Here is a 19,342-nt window from a genome sequence, read left to right as displayed (position 1 = left end):
TCCACAATTAACACATCTAGAACTCCCTAGGACCCTATACCCCAAAAACTGGCTTTCTCCCCCCACTGTTTATTATTTTTAATTTCCTGCTCCATCACCTCTTTTCTCCCAAACTGTCCTCTCTCCCCAACCCCTTTACATCTCATTATGTCCCTCCTATACTCCCATACCCAAACTACTCTCTCCCAAACATCCCTTACCCTAAAACAAAACAAAACCAAAAACAAATAAACAAACATCTCTCTACAAGCCCAATGGCTCCTGGTCTATCCAACCACACACACACACACACACACACACACACACACACACACACACACACACACACACACACACACACACACACACACACACACGCTTGTCACATCTGCAACCAAGTCCCCGTATGTCAAGGTAGCGTTCTAGCATTCAAGTTCAAGATTGCATGACAAGAGCGAGCGAGCGAGCGCTGGGATGGGATGCAATACGGGAACGGAGGGCCAAATAACCTTTACTCGTTCATGCCATTCCTTGAACTAAACATTACAACAACAACAAAAAACCCAGAGGAAAGGCTTCGTGACGACATGGGCTAGTGGGCGGACGTTTTGCTGAGCCAGATACTTGGCTGAGACTCTGCCCTGTCTGGCGCTTTTGTTGAGCAAGGTGCACCCCGAGATGGCGGCAAGAGGGTGTACCATCGCGTGGAAATTTGTGCAGAATACCCGGTAAGACCTGGCAGAGCGGATGATGGAAAAGGAAAGATGGCACTTCCAACACCGATCGTCCGGTTCAATGTCTACCTACACCAACCGGGCCTGTTAGTGTTCCCACCCGAACTCCTGGCTCACGATGTGACGAACCGAGGTTCAAATGCCATGTGCCACATCATGGGTTTGTCCATTATCTTGCAACCAGACGCAGTGACGTCATGGTTATAGTCGGTGGTTCGAACCCGACCCTGGCCAAGTCATACCAAAGACTTTCCTTGCTTGACGCTCAGCATATAAAAAGGATAGAGCACGGACAAACAACCATAGCTTGGCAACCATTTCGTCGGCTTTGATGGGCTTAATGGCCTCCTGCGTTGAAGTTCCTTGGAAGAGAACTCAAACCGTGAATACAATGTCCTTGTAATTCGTGGAAGCGTACAATGATACCTCGCAATGTCTTTCACCTGCTTATGATAACAGAAACAAGCTGGATTATGAGACTCAGATAAACGTCAAAATAATTTATAAAATAACAATAATAATAACAACTTATTTATGGGATTTTTTTAAAAAGCCAAAACTTGGTGATGCACACACTCATAATGCACATTTTTGAAATAGCGTGCTCAAGTGTGGCCCTTGCGATACTACGTGCATGTCAATAAGGACGTGTATTTCTCGAGATATATATATATATATATATATATATATATATATATATATATATATATATATATATATATATATATATATATATATATATATCGAGCTATTATGGAATTGTTCTTTCAAGGAAATGCGTGCCGATACAGGGTGATGAGAAAAATTGAAATATCGCACATTGCCTGCGTGGTGGAAGAGAGCCCATGAAACTTTCCGAGGAAGATCCGGCCATGAGATCAAACGGGAACTGAAACACGAATCAACCGTTCGCCGTTCATCTGCCGCCACAACCGCATCTCACAACGGCTGAACCTCGTCGGAATCGATTCACCGCAGCAATGTCAGAGTCGGATCTATAAATGGTGGGTTGATGTGGACACCTGCTCCGAATCACCTGTGTGTGAAGTCGCCTTAATTACACTAATGCTTACTCTCTGGAATATCGTACAGACAGCAGAGTTACCCGATCGTCGCAGGTTTGCATCGCCGGGCAATGAAAAATGATATCCACGAGACGTGACACCTCGCAGGGCCACCACTGTGGAGGTCATCGATAGGCAATGGTCTCACAGAGGCAGAATCTATTGCTTCACTTACAAAGGGGGTTCATTTCATTCGGTATGCAACAGGTGGCAGCTGGTTGCATCACTGCTGAAGGAGCAGCTGTGCTGCTGATGCAGTTCCAGGTTCAGGCAAGAATTTGGAATTTGGTTAGGGTGTTGGAGATAGCTTGCCTTCTCTTCGTGAATGACACCGAGGGATCTTTAACGTCCATCAACTAAACGCTGGCAGATGGGACGTATAGTTTAGTCCATCTGAGGGATGGCACTCACATTAATGCCTCACACTGCCTGTGGGCAGGCAGGATGGCCTCGAAGTACACACACTCGCCTCGATGCTGTTTCGCTTGGGTATGAATCCCGACGCAGTTATAAACTGTCATCCCGGTGTGTTACACATACACAGTGGTTCATCAATGTGTGCGCTGTCCTTCGGATGGACGATAAACTGGTCGTCCTGTCTGCCGGCCTTCGTTGGTGGACGCTAAAGATCCCACGGTGTCCTTCATGAAGAGTAGGTGAGCTAGCGCCAACACCCTGAACAAATTACAAATTCCAGCGCTGACCAACAGGGAACACTGCATTGGTAGCACAGCCATGCTCCCAGCAATGATGCAAACCAGCAGCCACAGGCAGCACACAAAAAATGAATGAGTGACCCTGCCTGTCAAACACCAGGATGGCAGTTTATAGCTGGATCAGGATTCAAGCCCGAGTTAGACAGTTCAGAGGCGAGTAGATGCACGTCCCTCAAGGGCCTGGACCACCCTCTGCCAGCCACCCACAAAGGAAGTAAGAAATTAAACTAGGTTATAGCTCATATATATATATATATATACATATATATATATATATATATATATATATATATATATATATATATATGTCTGTAGGGTCTCTTAACCAAAAGATACTGTGGGATATTCAACGTCCCATGCATGCAAGCACACGGAACATCCAAATTAACAACCTCCTCCAAAGGACCATCCGCCCCCTGGAGTCACTATACCAGATAGTAATGACTGTTCAATCAAACGAAATCCAAATCGAAGATCAAACTCAAGACCGGACGGCTCAGGCACACCACCAAATGAGCTACTCTGTTGACCAGCAATTTCAGCAAAGGGTACGTTCTCACAAGACAAAAATACGTCTGCAGCAATTTAGATTAAACTCTGAACCAAACACATGAATGATCAAAAACAAAAGGTATTATACGAGCATTACAACCTGCACTTTGAGATGTCTGAGGTTAAAAATTGCAATGATGACATTTTTAACATCTTGAAAAGACAACACTTGCATTTATAAAGAAATATAGCCCGTGGGGATAATATTACACACTCGTACGCAACGATGTATCTCTTTCAGCAAAAACAGACTCGGACATCTCATGAAAAAGCCTGCACAGACTTTAAATGAAAGACAACGAGAGGAGGAAACACCAAGGTCAATAATATCCTAAACAGACGGAGGTCTTGAAGAGCTGCATAATGTTATCGCGGGACAGCATCAGGTGCCACCAATCACGATCTTGCATGGAGCTGTGAATGCATTTTTCCAACATCATGTCACACTGCAGCGTGTTTTGCAACAAACAAACATCTCTTGGAGGACACACACACACACACACACACACACACACACACACACACACACACACACACACACACACACACACACACACCATTGTGATACCTTCACACGAGAGATCTCTTTAGGGGGCGGGGTGGGGATGAAAACCGACGGGCGCGCAAGATGCTTTGGGATATTTAACATCTAATTTGTGTGATTGCAAAAAGATATCAGGCTAAAAGACCCCTCAAAAAGACGTGTGCTCTGCAATAATTTGACTTCCCTTGCGCAACAGCGATGAAACATTTTGAAGTCAGATACGATTCCCGAGTGAATCAAAATCTGACCCAACACCTCAAAGACAATTTTTTGACAAATGAATTTCTCCTTCCATCCAGGAGAGAGCAAGAGCGGCAACATCAAGGAGCGCATAAAGGTAAAAACAAAGTATGCGAGTAAAATGGTGAATGAAAAAGGAATACAGATCGAATTGATGCATTTGGGTGAAGGGCAAATATTAAGAAAGTGAAAGTGACGAGTCATCGAATGAACAAAAGGAACAATGATGAATAAAAGGTCAAATGAGTGAGTTCAGCGAAATAACACACAGACGAGTGATACAGAGTCGAAAACGAGCAAAGGGTTTTAACCTGTGATATCCAAACCGAGGATTGGGTGGGCAGGTGAGGTGTGAGGAGAGTCATCCATGAGGGATTGCAGATCCGAAATGAGCGACGCGAGGGGAGGGAGAAATCAAAGGTGAGGAACCCGAGCAGGACACGCGGTGAGGGGAGGGATCCGAGGGGCGACGCGGGCGGTTCGAGACCCGAGGAGGAAGCGCGGGACGGTGAGGGACCCGAGGAGGCGACGCGGGACCCGAGTGGGCGACGCGGGACGGTGAGGGACCCGAGTGGGCAACGCGGGACGGTGAGGGACCCGAGCGGGCGACGTGAGGAACCCGAGCGGGCGACGCGGGGACGTGAGGAAACCGAGCGGGCGACGCGGGGACGGGAGGAAACCGAGCGGGTGACGCGGGGACGCGAGGAAACCGAGCGGGCGACGCGGGGACACGAGGAAACCGAGCGGGCGACGCGGGGACGTGAGGAAACCGAGCGGGCGACGCGGGGACGTGAGGAAACCGAGCGGGCGACGCGGGGACGTGAGGAAACCGAGCGGGCTACGCGGCGACGCGAGGAAACCGAGCGGGCGACGCGGGGACGCGAGGAAACCGAGCGGGCGACGCGGGGACGCGAGGAAACCGAGCGGGCGACGCGGGGACGTGAGGAAACCGAGCGGGCGATGCGGGGACGTGAGGAAACCGAGCGGGCGATGCGGGGACGTGAGGAAACCGAGCGGGCAACGCGGGGACGTGAGGCACCAGAGCGGGGGACGTGAGGCACCCGAGCGGGCGATGCGGGGACGTGAGGGACCCGAGCGGGCGACGCAGGGACATAAGGAATCCGAGCGGGCGACGCGGGGGTGTGAGGCACCCGTGCAGGCAACGCGGGTACGTGAGGGACCAGTGCGGGCAACGCGGGGACGTGATGAGAGGAAGGGGGGAATATCTGTCCGAGGTGAGGGTGGGGCGGGGATCCGTTCGAGTCCAGGCAGGGGGCGGGGATCCGTCCGAGCCGAGGCATGGGGCGGGGTTCCGACCGAGGCATGGGGCGGGGACCCGTCCGAGGGGAGGCAGGAGGCGGGGACCCGTCCGGGGGGGAGGCAGGGGGCGGGGACCCGTCCGGGGGGGAGGCAGGGGGCGGGGACCCGTCAGAGGCGAGGCAGGGGTCGGGGACCCGTCAGAGGCGAGGCAGGGGTCGGGGACCCGTCAGAGGCGAGGCAGGGGTCGGGGACCCGTCCGAGGCGAGGCAGGGGTCGGGGACCCGTCCGAGGCGAGGCAGGGGTCGGGGACCCGTCCGAGGCGAGGCAGGGGTCGGGGACCCGTCCGAGGCGAGGCAGGGGTCGGGGACCCGTCCGAGGCGAGGCAGGGGTCGGGGACCCGTCCGAGGCGAGGCAGGGGTCGGGGACCCGTCCGAGGCGAGGCAGGGGTCGGGGACCCGTCCGAGGCGAGGCAGGGGTCGGGGACCCGTCCGAGGCGAGGCAGGGGTCGGGGACCCGTCCGAGGCGAGGCAGGGGTCGGGGACCCGTCCGAGGCGAGGCAGGGGTCGGGGACCCGTCCGAGGCGAGGCAGGGGTCGGGGACCCGTCCGAGGCGAGGCAGGGGTCGGGGACCCGTCCGAGGCGAGGCAGGGGTCGGGGACCCGTCCGAGGCGAGGCAGGGGTCGGGGACCCGTCCGAGGCGAGGCAGGGGTCGGGGACCCGTCCGAGGCGAGGCAGGGGTCGGGGACCCGTCCGAGGCGAGGCAGGGGTCGGGGACCCGTCCGAGGCGAGGCAGGGGTCGGGGACCCGTCCGAGGCGAGGCAGGGGTCGGGGACCCGTCCGAGGCGAGGCAGGGGTCGGGGACCCGTCCGAGGCGAGGCAGGGGTCGGGGACCCGTCCGAGGCGAGGCAGGGGTCGGGGACCCGTCCGAGGCGAGGCAGGGGTCGGGGACCCGTCCGAGGCGAGGCAGGGGTCGGGGACCCGTCCGAGGCGAGGCAGGGGTCGGGGACCCGTCCGAGGCGAGGCAGGGGTCGGGGACCCGTCCGAGGCGAGGCAGGGGTCGGGGACCCGTCCGAGGCGAGGCAGGGGTCGGGGACCCGTCCGAGGCGAGGCAGGGGTCGGGGACCCGTCCGAGGCGAGGCAGGGGTCGGGGACCCGTCCGAGGCGAGGCAGGGGTCGGGGACCCGTCCGAGGCGAGGCAGGGGTCGGGGACCCGTCCGAGGCGAGGCAGGGGTCGGGGACCCGTCCGAGGCGAGGCAGGGGTCGGGGACCCGTCCGAGGCGAGGCAGGGGTCGGGGACCCGTCCGAGGCGAGGCAGGGGTCGGGGACCCGTCCGAGGCGAGGCAGGGGTCGGGGACCCGTCCGAGGCGAGGCAGGGGTCGGGGACCCGTCCGAGGCGAGGCAGGGGTCGGGGACCCGTCCGAGGCGAGGCAGGGGTCGGGGACCCGTCCGAGGCGAGGCAGGGGTCGGGGACCCGTCCGAGGCGAGGCAGGGGTCGGGGACCCGTCCGAGGCGAGGCAGGGGTCGGGGACCCGTCCGAGGCGAGGCAGGGGTCGGGGACCCGTCCGAGGCGAGGCAGGGGTCGGGGACCCGTCCGAGGCGAGGCAGGGGTCGGGGACCCGTCCGAGGCGAGGCAGGGGTCGGGGACCCGTCCGAGGCGAGGCAGGGTCGGGGACCCGTCCGAGGCGAGGCAGGGGTCGGGGACCCGTCCGAGGCGAGGCAGGGGTCGGGGACCCGTCCGAGGCGAGGCAGGGGTCGGGGACCCGTCCGAGGCGAGGCAGGGGTCGGGGACCCGTCCGAGGCGAGGCAGGGGTCGGGGACCCGTCCGAGGCGAGGCAGGGGTCGGGGACCCGTCCGAGGCGAGGCAGGGGTCGGGGACCCGTCCGAGGCGAGGCAGGGGTCGGGGACCCGTCCGAGGCGAGGCAGGGGTCGGGGACCCGTCCGAGGCGAGGCAGGGGTCGGGGACCCGTCCGAGGCGAGGCAGGGGTCGGGGACCCGTCCGAGGCGAGGCAGGGGTCGGGGACCCGTCCGAGGCGAGGCAGGGGTCGGGGACCCGTCCGAGGCGAGGCAGGGGTCGGGGACCCGTCCGAGGCGAGGCAGGGGTCGGGGACCCGTCCGAGGCGAGGCAGGGGTCGGGGACCCGTCCGAGGCGAGGCAGGGGTCGGGGACCCGTCCGAGGCGAGGCAGGGGTCGGGGACCCGTCCGAGGCGAGGCAGGGGTCGGGGACCCGTCCGAGGCGAGGCAGGGGTCGGGGACCCGTCCGAGGCGAGGCAGGGGTCGGGGACCCGTCCGAGGCGAGGCAGGGGTCGGGGACCCGTCCGAGGCGAGGCAGGGGTCGGGGACCCGTCCGAGGCGAGGCAGGGGTCGGGGACCCGTCCGAGGCGAGGCAGGGGTCGGGGACCCGTCCGAGGCGAGGCAGGGGTCGGGGACCCGTCCGAGGCGAGGCAGGGGTCGGGGACCCGTCCGAGGCGAGGCAGGGGTCGGGGACCCGTCCGAGGCGAGGCAGGGGTCGGGGACCCGTCCGAGGCGAGGCAGGGGTCGGGGATCCGTCCGAGGCGAGGCAGGGGTCGGGGATCCGTCCGAGGCGAGGCAGGGGTCGGGGATCCGTCCGAGGCGAGGCAGGGGTCGGGGATCCGTCCGAGGCGAGGCAGGGGTCGGGGATCCGTCCGAGGCGAGGCAGGGGTCGGGGATCCGTCCGAGGCGAGGCAGGGGTCGGGGATCCGTCCGAGGCGAGGCAGGGGTCGGGGATCCGTCCGAGGCGAGGCAGGGGTCGGGGATCCGTCCGAGGCGAGGCAGGGGTCGGGGATCCGTCCGAGGCGAGGCAGGGGTCGGGGATCCGTCCGAGGCGAGGCAGGGGTCGGGGATCCGTCCGAGGCGAGGCAGGGGTCGGGATCCGTCCGAGGCGAGGCAGGGGTCGGGGATCCGTCCGAGGGGAGGCAGGGGTCGGGGATCCGTCCGAGGCGAGGCAGGGGTCGGGGATCCGTCCGAGGAGAGGCAGGGGGCGGGGATCCGTCGGAGGAGAGGCAGGGGCGGGGATCCGTCCGAGGAGAGGCAGGGGGCGAGGATCCGTCCGAGGAGAGGCAGGGGGCGAGGATCCGTCCGAGGAGAGGCAGGGGGCGGGGATCCGTCTGAGGTGAGGGAGGGTGGGAGGTGCGAGCATGGGAGGTGCGAGCATGGGAGGCTTGAGGGTGGGAGGAACGAGGGTGGGAGGTACGAGGGTGGGAGGCACGAGCGTGGGAGGAGCGAGCGTGGGAGGCGCGAGCGTGGGAGGATCTGTCACAAGGTCATTGAGGATCCAAGGTGAATGCATAAATGAGCCAGTGATTATGAAAAGCAAAGAAGAATGAGGAAATAAGGGTTTGGAGTGAGGGAGCCATTAACCAGTGTTTGAGGAAGGGAAGAGTGGGATCAGTGACAGTCTGTGGTGGGGAAAGCAGGACTCAGTGAAGATCTGAGGTGAGGAAGCATGAGGCAGTAAGGATCCAAGGTGAGGAAGGTGGTAGGCAGGAAGGATTCAAGAGGAGAGAGACATGAGTAAGTGAGGATGTGACATCATGGAGGAATGAGGTTCTAAGGTGAGCAAGAAGACAGACAGTGAGGTTTCGAGATAAGTGAAACGTGAGGAAATAATGGTCTGAGGAAAGGGAGGCGTGGGGTAGTGGGGACGTGAGGTGAGGGAAGCAACACGTGAGGCAGTGAAGGTTTGATACAAAGAAAGCATAAGCAGTGAGGATTGGAGGTGAGGGCGTGAGGATCTGACATGATGCCATGAGGTTCCAAAGCGAAGGAAATGTGAAGCTGTGAGAAGCCTCAGAAAATGTGAGGAAATTATCTGAGGAGGAAACGGGAGGAAGTGAGAATTTGAGGTGAGAAATGGGTGATGAAGTGAGTGAGCATGGCAAAGGATCTAAGGTGAGTGAGGTGTGAGGAAGTAAGGATATAAAGTGAGGGAGGTGTGAGGAAGTAAGGATATAAGGTGAGAATAGCACAAGGAAATGAAGTTCCAAGGTGATGGAAGCGCAACTTGAGGAAAGCAAAGATAGTGAGGTCCCGAGGTGAGAAAAGAATCAGAAAGTGAGGGCCTGAGGTGAGGAGAGTGAGGTTCCGAGGTGCAGAAATTGTGAGGCAGTGAGGGTCCGAGGTGAGTCCGTGAGGGTCCGAGGTGATGCCGTGAGGGTTCGAGTTGAGGAAAACATGAGGCAGTGAGGTTGTGAGGTGAGGAAAAAGTAAGGCAGTAAGGGTCCAAGGTGAGGGAATGAGGGTTTGAGGGGAGTGGGAACGTGAGGAATGAGGGAGTGAGAATCTGATGCGAGTGGGAACGTGAGGGAGTGAGCATCCAAAGTAAGGAAGGTGGGAGGCAGTGAGGATTCAAGGTGAGGAAGGCGTGAGGTTGTGAGTTGAGGAAAAAGTGAGGCAATAAGGTTCCAAGGTGAAGCAGTGAGAGTCTGAGGGGAGTGGGAATGTGAAGAGGTGAGGATCCGAAGAAAGGAAGGTGAGAGGCAGTGAGGGTCCGAGGTGAGAGAGGTAGGAGGCGGTAAGGGTCGAGGGAGGAGGGAGGGAGTAAGTGAGGCGAGGAAGGGGTGAAGCGGTGAGGGTCTGAGGTGAGAGAGGTGGGAGGAGGTGACGGTCCGACGCAAGTGAGGGGTGAGGAAGCGAGGGTCGAGGCAAGCGAGGCGTGAGGAAACCGTGTGTTGGTGACGACCGAGTTGAGCGAAGCGAAGCGAGTTACACGTGAGGAAGATAAAAGTGTGAGGAAGTCAGACGAGCTGGGTGTACGAGCAAGTGGACGAGCGCGATGGACAGGCGAGTCAGGCTCGTCAGGCTCGTCAGGCTCGTTGCAGACGCTCCACAGGGCGGCGCGGGCCGCGCTCCGCGAACCAAAGCGACAATGACAGAGTGAACACGACTCGAGGTTGGACATCGCCGGATCACTTAAACTACCACCCAAAGTCACCCGAGACCGGTCTCTCCCCGGCTCTCAACATCATACAACATCCCACATCGGGGTCCTCCATGGACCCGCTCGATGACCACGATCCCCCTCGCCCACCTTTTCGCAGAGTCGTACGCTCTCCTCGCGCAAAGCGCCGTCCATCGCGCTGAGGAGACGATTCGAGAGAGATGTTTATTTCCGCAGTAACGACGAAAGGACAGAACACAGGAGGACAAATATAGACAGAAAAAGGGCCGAGTGCGGACGAGGCTGTCTTTCTCGCACGTCACCCTCTTCCTCTCCCCTCCATCTCCCACGCTCGGCCGCTGTTCTCGTGGGGCGACCGGAGCGCGGGCCGGACAGGGAGGGAAGGACAAGTGCGGGCCCTCCGCTCCCTCCACCTTCGCGTGAGAGGCCGGACAGGGACGGAGGGCGGGAGAGTCCAAGGGCTCTCTCTCTCTCTCTCTCGCTCTCCGCTGCGATCGCAAATCCCCCAACACTCCCTCCCCCTTTCCACGACGGCGTAATGATGTCATGTCCTTACGTCATGGCGTCACCACGCTGCTTGGCGCCTCGACGTCATTAACCGAAGACGCCAAACGTTTGACATAATGGCCTCCAAACGCACAGCGTCCTCGTTTTTTCGAAGTATCGCAGTAGATTGCTCGATCGTGTCAACCCGAAAACCAAGTGAAGACCCCCCCGGGTTTAAAGGACCTGAGGTAACGTGAATGGAAATTTCTTCGGAGCGACACCGATGGATTTTCATACCGCGGACAGAGGCGCTCGCAACTCGAACCCATGATCGCACGAATATTTTATTTATTTATTATTGTACACAAAGTCGAGGCTCGTGGAGGAACAAGAACAAATAATGGATCAAGACATAAGAGAACAAAAGGAACAACAGAAAGAGGGGAAACACACCAACGGTAGGGTTGAGGGACAAAACAGAGGAAGACTTGGACAAATAATGAGAATGTTGGGAGAGAAGAGGGATGAGGTGAGGTGAGGGAAGGGAGGGATGAGGTGAGGGGAAGGGAGGGATGAGGTGAGGGGAAGGGAGGGATGAGGTGAGGGGAAGGAAGGGATGAGGTGAGGGGAAGTGAGGGATGAGGGGAAGGGAGGGATGAGGGGAAGGGAGGGATGAGGGGAAGGGAGGGATGAGGGGAAGGAAGGGATGAGGGGAAGGAAGGGATGAGGGAGGGATGAGGGGAGGGATGAGGTGAGGGGAAGGGAGGAATGAGGTGAGGGATGAGGGGAAGGGAGGGAGGGATGGTGAGGGAGGGAGGGATGAGGTGAGGGAGGGGAGGGATGGTGAGGGAGGGAGGGATGAGGTGAGGGAGGGGAGGGATGAGGAGTGGGAATGAGTAGAGGGGAGAGGGAGGGATGAGGGGAGGGAGGGAGGAGGGGAGGGTGGGGTGAGGGAGGGATGAGGGGAGGGTGAGGTGGGGAGGTGTGAGGAGTGGGGGAGAGGAGAGGGGAGGGATGTGAGGGATGGAGGGGAGAGATGAGGTGGGGAGGATGGGGTGAGGGGATGGGTCGGGGGAGGTGTGAGGAGTGAGGTAGAGGGGTGGGGGAGAGGGGTGAGGGGACGAGTGAGGGATGGAGGGGAGAGATGAGGAGATGGGTGAGAAGGATGAGGAAGAGGGATGAGAAAAGACATGAGAGGGAGGGAAGGGAAGTGATGATGGGAGAAGAGGGATGAGAGTTGGAGGAAAGGGGTGGGGAGGGATGAGGAGGAGGGATTAAGGGGGAGGGATGAGAGAGGGAAGGAGAGTGATGATGGGATGAGAGGAAAGTGAGGGATGAGAGGGAGGTGAGGATTGAGGAGTCTGGGTTAGGGGAAAGTCAGGATGATAGGGGAAAGAATGAGTAGAGGGAGGGAGGAAGGCATGAGGAATGGATCGAGGAATGAGGTGTTGGAGGGGGGTTGAAGGATGAGGTGTAGGAGGCGGGTTGAGGGATGAGGTGCAGGAGAAGGATGCAGTAATGAGGTGTAGGGCGAAGAAATGAGGAGTAGGGAGAAAATTCTCAGGAAGGAAAAACTGTAACTTTGTAAAGAGGTTTGCTTGGGGAGGGTTAAGGGGGATCGAAAATGTGATTGATGGTTTCGAATGGGGGGGGGGGTGATCTGAGATGGTGGTGAATCGCTATTTTGAAGACTTGTCAGAGGGAAGAATGAAATTGAACATTGTTGAAGTTGGTTCCAAACGCGGGAAAAACAGGAACAATCGTCGTTCTGTCTGAACCAGCGGTCCTGATATCACATCCGAGAAATTAAAGCCAAACTCGAACTCGATGGAGAGGGAATGAGATCTGCACGAGTCATTTTTAGTAGTTCCACCAAAAAACAGAGCGTCAATGTGAATTATAGAAGCTTCAATCAACAATCCGTGTGGAGGCAAAATTACGACGACAACGAAGTAAATAAGGTGAGAAGAAGACAAAAGTGAGAGCACTTTTCAACTCACTGCCATCTCAATCCTTTGTGGATACATGCACTCATCATTATGGGACAACCATGTCACACACACACCATGGTCATTATGGGACAACCATGTCACACACACACCACGGTCATTATGGGACAACCATGTCACACACACACCATGGTCATTATGGGACAAACATGTCACACACACCATGGTCATTATGGGACAAACATGTCACACACACCATGGTCATTATGGGACAACCATGTCACACACACACCATGGTCATTATGGGACAAACATGTCACACACACCATGGTCATTATGGGACAAACATGTCACACACACACACCATGGTCATTATGGGACAAACATGTCAAACACACACCATGGTCATTATGGGACAAACATGTCACACACACACCATGGTCATTATGGGACAAACATGTCACACACACACACCATGGTCATTATGGGACAAACATGTCACACACACACCATGGTCATTATGGGACAAACATGTCGAACACACACCATGGTCATTATGGGACAAACATGTCACACACACCATGGTCATTATGGGACAAACATGTCGAACACACACCATGGTCATTATGGGACAAACATGTCACACACACACCATGGTCATTATGGGACAAACATGTCAAACACACACCATGGTCATTATGGGACAAACATGTCGAACACACACCATGGTCATTATGGGACAAACATATCACACACACACCATGGTCATTATGGGACAAACATGTCACACACACACACCATGGTCATTATGGGACAAACATATCACACACACACCATGGTCATTATGGGACAAACATGTCACACACACACCATGGTCATTATGGGACAAACATATCACACACACACCATGGTCATTATGGGACAAACATGTCACACACAAACCATGGTCATTATGGGACAAACATGTGGAACACACACCATGGTCATTATGGGACAAACATGTCACACACACACCATGGTCATTATGGGACAAACATGTCACACACACACACCATGGTCATTATGGGACAAACATGTCACACACACACCATGGTCATTATGGGACAAACATGTCACACACACACCATGGTCATTATGGGACAAACATGTCACACACACCATGGTCATTATGGGACAACCATGTCACACACACCATGGTCATTATAGGACAAACATGACACACACGTCCTGAGCATTATAGGATAAACATTCCCATTTCCACATATACTGATCCTTGCCCTGAGCATTATGGGATAAAAAAATTTCCCATTTCCAGATCCATTGGTACTTGTCTTTGGTATTATGGGTTAAACATTCCCATTTCCAGATACACTGCTCCTTTCCCTGAGCATTATGTGATAAACATTCCAATTTCCAGATATAATGAAGCTTTCCCTGAGCATTATGGGATAAACATTCTCTTTTCCAGATAAACTGATCCGTGCTCTGAGCATTATGTGATAAACATTCTCATTTCCAGATATACAGATCCTTTCCCTGAGCATTATGGGATAAACATTCTCAGTTCCATATCCATTGGTCCTTGTCTTCAGCATTATGGGATAAATTTCCCCATTTCCAGATACACTGCTCCTTTCCCTGAGCATTATGTGATAAACATTCCAATTTCCAGATATAATGAAGCTTTCCCTGAGCATTATGGGATAAACATTCTCTTTTCCAGATAAACTGATCCGTGCTCTGAGCATTATGTGATAAACATTCTCATTTCCAGATATACAGATCCTTTCCCTGAGCATTATGGGATAAACATTCCAATTTCCAGATATAATGAAGCTTTCCCTGAGCATTATGGGATAAACATTCTCTTTTCCAGATAAACTGATCCGTGCTCTGAGCATTATGTGATAAACATTCAAATTTCCAGATATACTGATCCTTTCCTTTAGCATTATGGGACAAACATTCTCAGTTCCATATCCATTGGTCCTTGTCTTCAGCATTATGGGATAAATTTCCCCATTTCCAGATACACTGCTCCTTTCCCTGAGCATTATGGGATAAACATTCTCCTTTGCAGGCATATTGATCATTGCCCTGAGCATTATGTGGCATTGATCCTACCATTGTGGGATAAATGTGTGACTTTCCAGGATAGAGTGGTCACAACCATGGCCATTATGGGACCCCATGTGTGCCTTTCCAAATACACTGGTCACTGCTTCGGCCATTGCTGGAGCAACGTGTGCACTTATAGAAACACTCACAGATAACCCGGTTGCACTGGACTGTTGAAAAGGAATTGATTTCAAATAGTGTGTAACATTTAGGGAGTTTGACAAGAATGTCCTTTGACAGCATAATGGCAGGTCCCCATACAAATTCCACGTAATGTAAAATGTGAGTTTAGTTTCTCAACCCCTTTCTTATTCAAGTCCTCAACCACCACCCTCCCAACCTGGAGGCTTCAATCCCTCTCATGTCCTCCACACTACAAGCCTTCAAACCCCTCTCCCCCCCCCCAGGACCAACACCACAACTCCTCATCCCCTCCAACTCCCACCCTCCCCCAACCGAAAGTCCTCAAACCCCTCCCCCCTACTGAAGTCTAAACCACCCCCTCCCAACTCTGTCCCATCTCTGCCCTACTCATCCCTTCTGAAACCCAACTACCTGTCCTTCCAGTCCCTCCCATTCCCCTCATTAAGGTGAAAGCACATTCTTGCATCAAACATTCCAACATCAAATAGATAGACAGACATTCCAAAATTGCATTACACAGATATGACACAGGGTATGCTGACAACAGACAGACAAATAGATAGATAGATAGATAGATAGATAGATAGATACATAGATACATAGATAAGACAGACACAGACACACACTCGGCGCACATAGATAGATAGACATAGATATACATAGATAGTTATGGATAGATATAGATAGATATAGATCGATATAGACATAGATAGATATAGACAGACAGGTAGATATAGATAGATAGAACGATAGATAAGACAGACACACAGTGCACACATCTACTCTATATAGACAGATAGATAAGACAGACACACACCCATATAGATAGATAGACAGACAGGCAGACAGATGATAGATAGATAGATTGATAGAGAAAGACACACACACACTGCAAACATAGATAGATTAATCGATAGTTAAGACACACACACACATATAGATGAGATGGAGATATAAGACACACACACATATAGATAGATAGATAGACAGATATATAGATATTGTTGCGGTTCTCGGAACCGCATGCATACAACAGATAGTGTTCCAAGACAGTTATTCCATTATTATACGTGTCGATAGTCCCCTTCCTTTTGTTTAGCGGGACAACAAGGGAGTGCGTTGCGATGATCTAATAGCTTGGGTTGCTTAAATCATTTTTTCCTTCATTTCATCCTGACTCTTCTTCTTTTCTGATTTTTCCTGAGGTAAATCAGCCGCGTGCGCCTTCGCTGTGAGGTGGGGCCTCGTGGAGATCAGCGCGTGCGGCGCCGCGGTGAGGGATCTGCTGCACAGAGATCCTCGTTCCCGGGCGAGCCCTAAACCTGGCGTGTGCGGCGAGTCATGTGCGCTTGGCAGTGCGGGGTTGTCGGCTCGAGCTTCCGATGATCTGGGGAAGATTGCCGGTTGCATTAGAAAGGCATGCAAATAAATACCTCTTAAGAGGAGGCTGCACGAATGGTGTTTTTCACGGCACGGGAAACACGGCCAGCACGATGCCCACGCTACACGAAACGCGTACGGAGGCCGATAAAGACGACTCCACGCCATGTTTGGCAGGATATAAGTGTACGGAGTAGAAGCGGCTTGTTCCTTTTCAACCTCAATATCCGACACATATTGGTGTTCACCCCACGCACACACGAGCGGAGTCGTGTGAACGCGAGCGCTGGCCACGTGCATAATGGCCAAACCACGCGCACTGTATGGAATGTGCTCGAAAGGAGACACGTACGCCGCTTGTGAAACGTGCATGGATTTATCCATGGTGATGTACTTTCGGCCCTCGCTGGCAGCAGTGGATTATCCACGGATGGTGAACGTCTTCTCATCTCTACGGCCGCGGTCGAGCCGAGGAATGTACAGTGCGGGCCACATTAGCGCACACGGAGCGAGCGTGTTGATCGGCGCTGGTCGGGCGCCTGAGCGGGCATGCGGGACCCTCGACCGGTTGCCCGTGCATGGCCCGGGGGTTTTTGCAGTACGATTCGCATGCCAATTTCGGTGTGGGCGATTCATGTCATCTCGTGGGGTCAGAACGCAATATGTTCATTGTCTGGGATGGCCTTGCCGGAAACGAAGTGAGGCGGTTTCCGGCCCAAGCTGGCGGGCCACATGAGGGGCTGGGGCCAATTGGAACACCCAATTCAGGTGATGACGTTACAATTTGGGGTGGCCCCTCCCCCCGAGCGGCAAATGCTATAAAGGTCGGAGAAGTCCCTCTGTCTCTCTCTTGCTTTTTGAGTTTCTCCGCCTCTCTCTCGCCTCGCCTCGCCTCGCCTCGTCAACACCTCCATGACCCGCCTCCTGCTGCTCCGCCTCCTCATCTCCACCCACACGACGTCAACCCCACCCACCTACCTGGTCCTGCCTACTACTCCACCCTCGCACTCTGGACTCCGCCCCTTCTCAACTCAAGCTCCTCCTTTACGATGCCAAATTACTGGTTCTAAACTCCCTCTTCATCGGGTTTTCTGTGTCTGTGTGTGCGTATGTGTGTGCCCTGGTGCCTGTCTGCCGAAGTAAGACCGCAGAAGATCGTTATTGTTATTATTGTTATTATTTTCGCGTTAAGTATGCTCTGTGTCCCCCTTTTGTAAGTTGATTGTAAATAAATCATTATTAGGAATGTTCCCTGCTCGTTTTTGTCTTTTCTTCCATTGATCCAGCATGGTCCGAATCCTAGCTTAGCCGGGACTTTATTCCCAACGATCCGTTCCTTTTAGCCGGTACATCCTTGGCAGTGTCGCTCGGCTGCATCTGATCCGGTAAGGTGATCCAGTCTGGTAGAGCAATCCGGTTCGGACAAGGCGTACCGAGGGCGTGTTCCCCGGTAATGAAACCACGTGATCAATTAGGTAAACCGATTATCCCATAGACGGGAGGACCCTAGGTTACGCGGTTGAGTTATTGGCATCCACGGTCGGTTAAGCCACCTGCCGCGTCACGAAATTATCCATGTGCGACGGCCTACAATTCCGGGGAGTCTGGTGGGAACCGACATAGCTTCCCTCATCTCATGGTCTTCTCACCCGACCCCCCCCGGCCCGCAACAATATATAAGATAGACACACATACTGCTCACAGTGCTTGTCAAGGGAGTGTTGTGATAATAAAGTGCCATACTGTTATTGGCGGCAACGGTAATTGGGCGGATGTGGCAGCACTGTATATGAAGGTCAATGGCTGGTGTTAACACGTATACCACGTACTCCGTGGAAAGTCATGCTGGAACAGTAATGGTATGTTATATACTATATTAGGAATAATGTACTCTGAGGAATGTAATTGGTGTTAGAGTATGGAGTTTAACTTCGTTATTATGTGATGCGTATGTGGTATTTGCCTTCAGTATTATGTGTACAAGTTATTGTATTTTGTTATTCTTACCCTATGTATATTTATGTTGTTGTAGACATGCATATGGGTTTTGTGAGAATAAAGCCGATCGAAAAGGTCTATTGTTGATTACTACAACAGGGAGCTTCCTTAGATGTGTGTGTGTGTGTGTGTGTGTGTGTGTGTGTGTGTGTGTGTGTGTGTGTGTGTGTGTGTGTGTGTCTTAATCTATCAATATATCTGTCTATCTATCTCTGTGAGCAGTATGTGTGTCTATCTGATATATCTATATATTGTTGTGGTTACCAGATTCGCAAACCACCATTCAGGTCCCTTAGGTGAGGTATCTCGGTAAGTACATGTGTAGTTAGGCCCAAACCCGTTGTCTAGTGGGAATACATGTCATTTATACGTGCTGCGACTCTTCAGGATAGCCGTTTTTCTTTCACTATCTTTATTTTGGACCAACCGCCATGATCACAACCACAACATCAACCACCAACCACAACCACCGCTTCACCACAACCGCCACGACCTTCCCGTCACACCTCGCCACCGTAGCATCGCCACCGTTCTTGCCCCGCTGTGGGTACCGGTGTTGGACTCATGCAGAACGCGCGTCGAACAGCGTGTACAAAATCACGGATTTTCTGCTTCAAAAACGGATCAAAAACGACACACGCCCACTTTTTGCCGTCCAATCGGTGAGCGAGGGGCGATTTGGCCCCACCTCCAGAACGATCGATATATGCAAATTTGTGGATCAAAAAGCCTTCACGCCCACTTTTTCTCGGGCCAATGGGGAGCGAGGTGAAAGGTCAAAGGGAGGGGGTCAAAGGCGAAGTTACGGGGGGATAAAAGGACGGTGTTCGTCAGTCGGAGTCAGCGTCGGTCGGAGAGTCAAGAAGAGGAGAGTCGGAAGCAGAGGGTCAAGACTTCGCGGGCGGTGGAGCTGCTCGTCGTGTGCGTTGGAGTCGGAACGGAGGGGACGGAGCTGTGGAAAGGCGGCGACACCAGACGAGGGGGTGCTCGCGTCGTGCAGGAAGCTGCACCCGAGGGAGGCCGACAGCGCGACCTGGCCGAGGTGGAGACGCTCGTCGCATATAATAAAGATCCTCTATACCCCGAGCATCAGCAACCCCCTCCTGTTTCCCCCCCGCGCTGAAATAGTGCGACCAAGGGGGCCCCGTTCCCACCCCCTGCCAGGCACTGTCCACGAGGCCCGCGGGTTGCGGGGCCATCGCCGCTCCGCGTCTCATCACCAGACGGGTAGGCCCGACCCGGTCTCGGCCTCAGGCCTACC

At 54.5% G+C, this 19,342-nt stretch overlaps 1 protein-coding gene across 6 annotated transcripts in view; it reads right to left on the bottom strand.

The window, feature by feature from the left end:
• BCOR (BCL6 corepressor) overlaps positions 1-10,519 on the bottom strand; it is a 159,958-nt gene extending 149,439 nt beyond the window's left edge. Inside the window, exon 1 of one of the 6 annotated variants that reach the window (XM_085896832.1) lies at positions 10,136-10,519. In XM_085896832.1, the coding sequence (XP_085752958.1) occupies positions 10,136-10,180 (45 nt within the window). In that variant the 5' untranslated portion in view covers positions 10,181-10,519. Of the gene's footprint in view, positions 1-4,140; positions 4,370-10,135 lie in introns of those variants that run through there. The other 5 variants (XM_085896827.1, XM_085896831.1, XM_085896829.1 and 2 more) reach the window with 5 other exon arrangements.
• Between the last annotated feature and the right edge of the window lie 8,823 nt (positions 10,520-19,342).

This window comes from Eptatretus burgeri, chromosome 10 (assembly GCF_056783735.1).
Source record: "Eptatretus burgeri isolate ZD-2024b chromosome 10, Ebu_testis_v1, whole genome shotgun sequence".
Lineage (NCBI taxonomy): Eukaryota > Metazoa > Chordata > Myxini > Myxiniformes > Myxinidae > Eptatretus > Eptatretus burgeri.
This window is presented reverse-complemented; position numbering and strand designations above follow the sequence as displayed.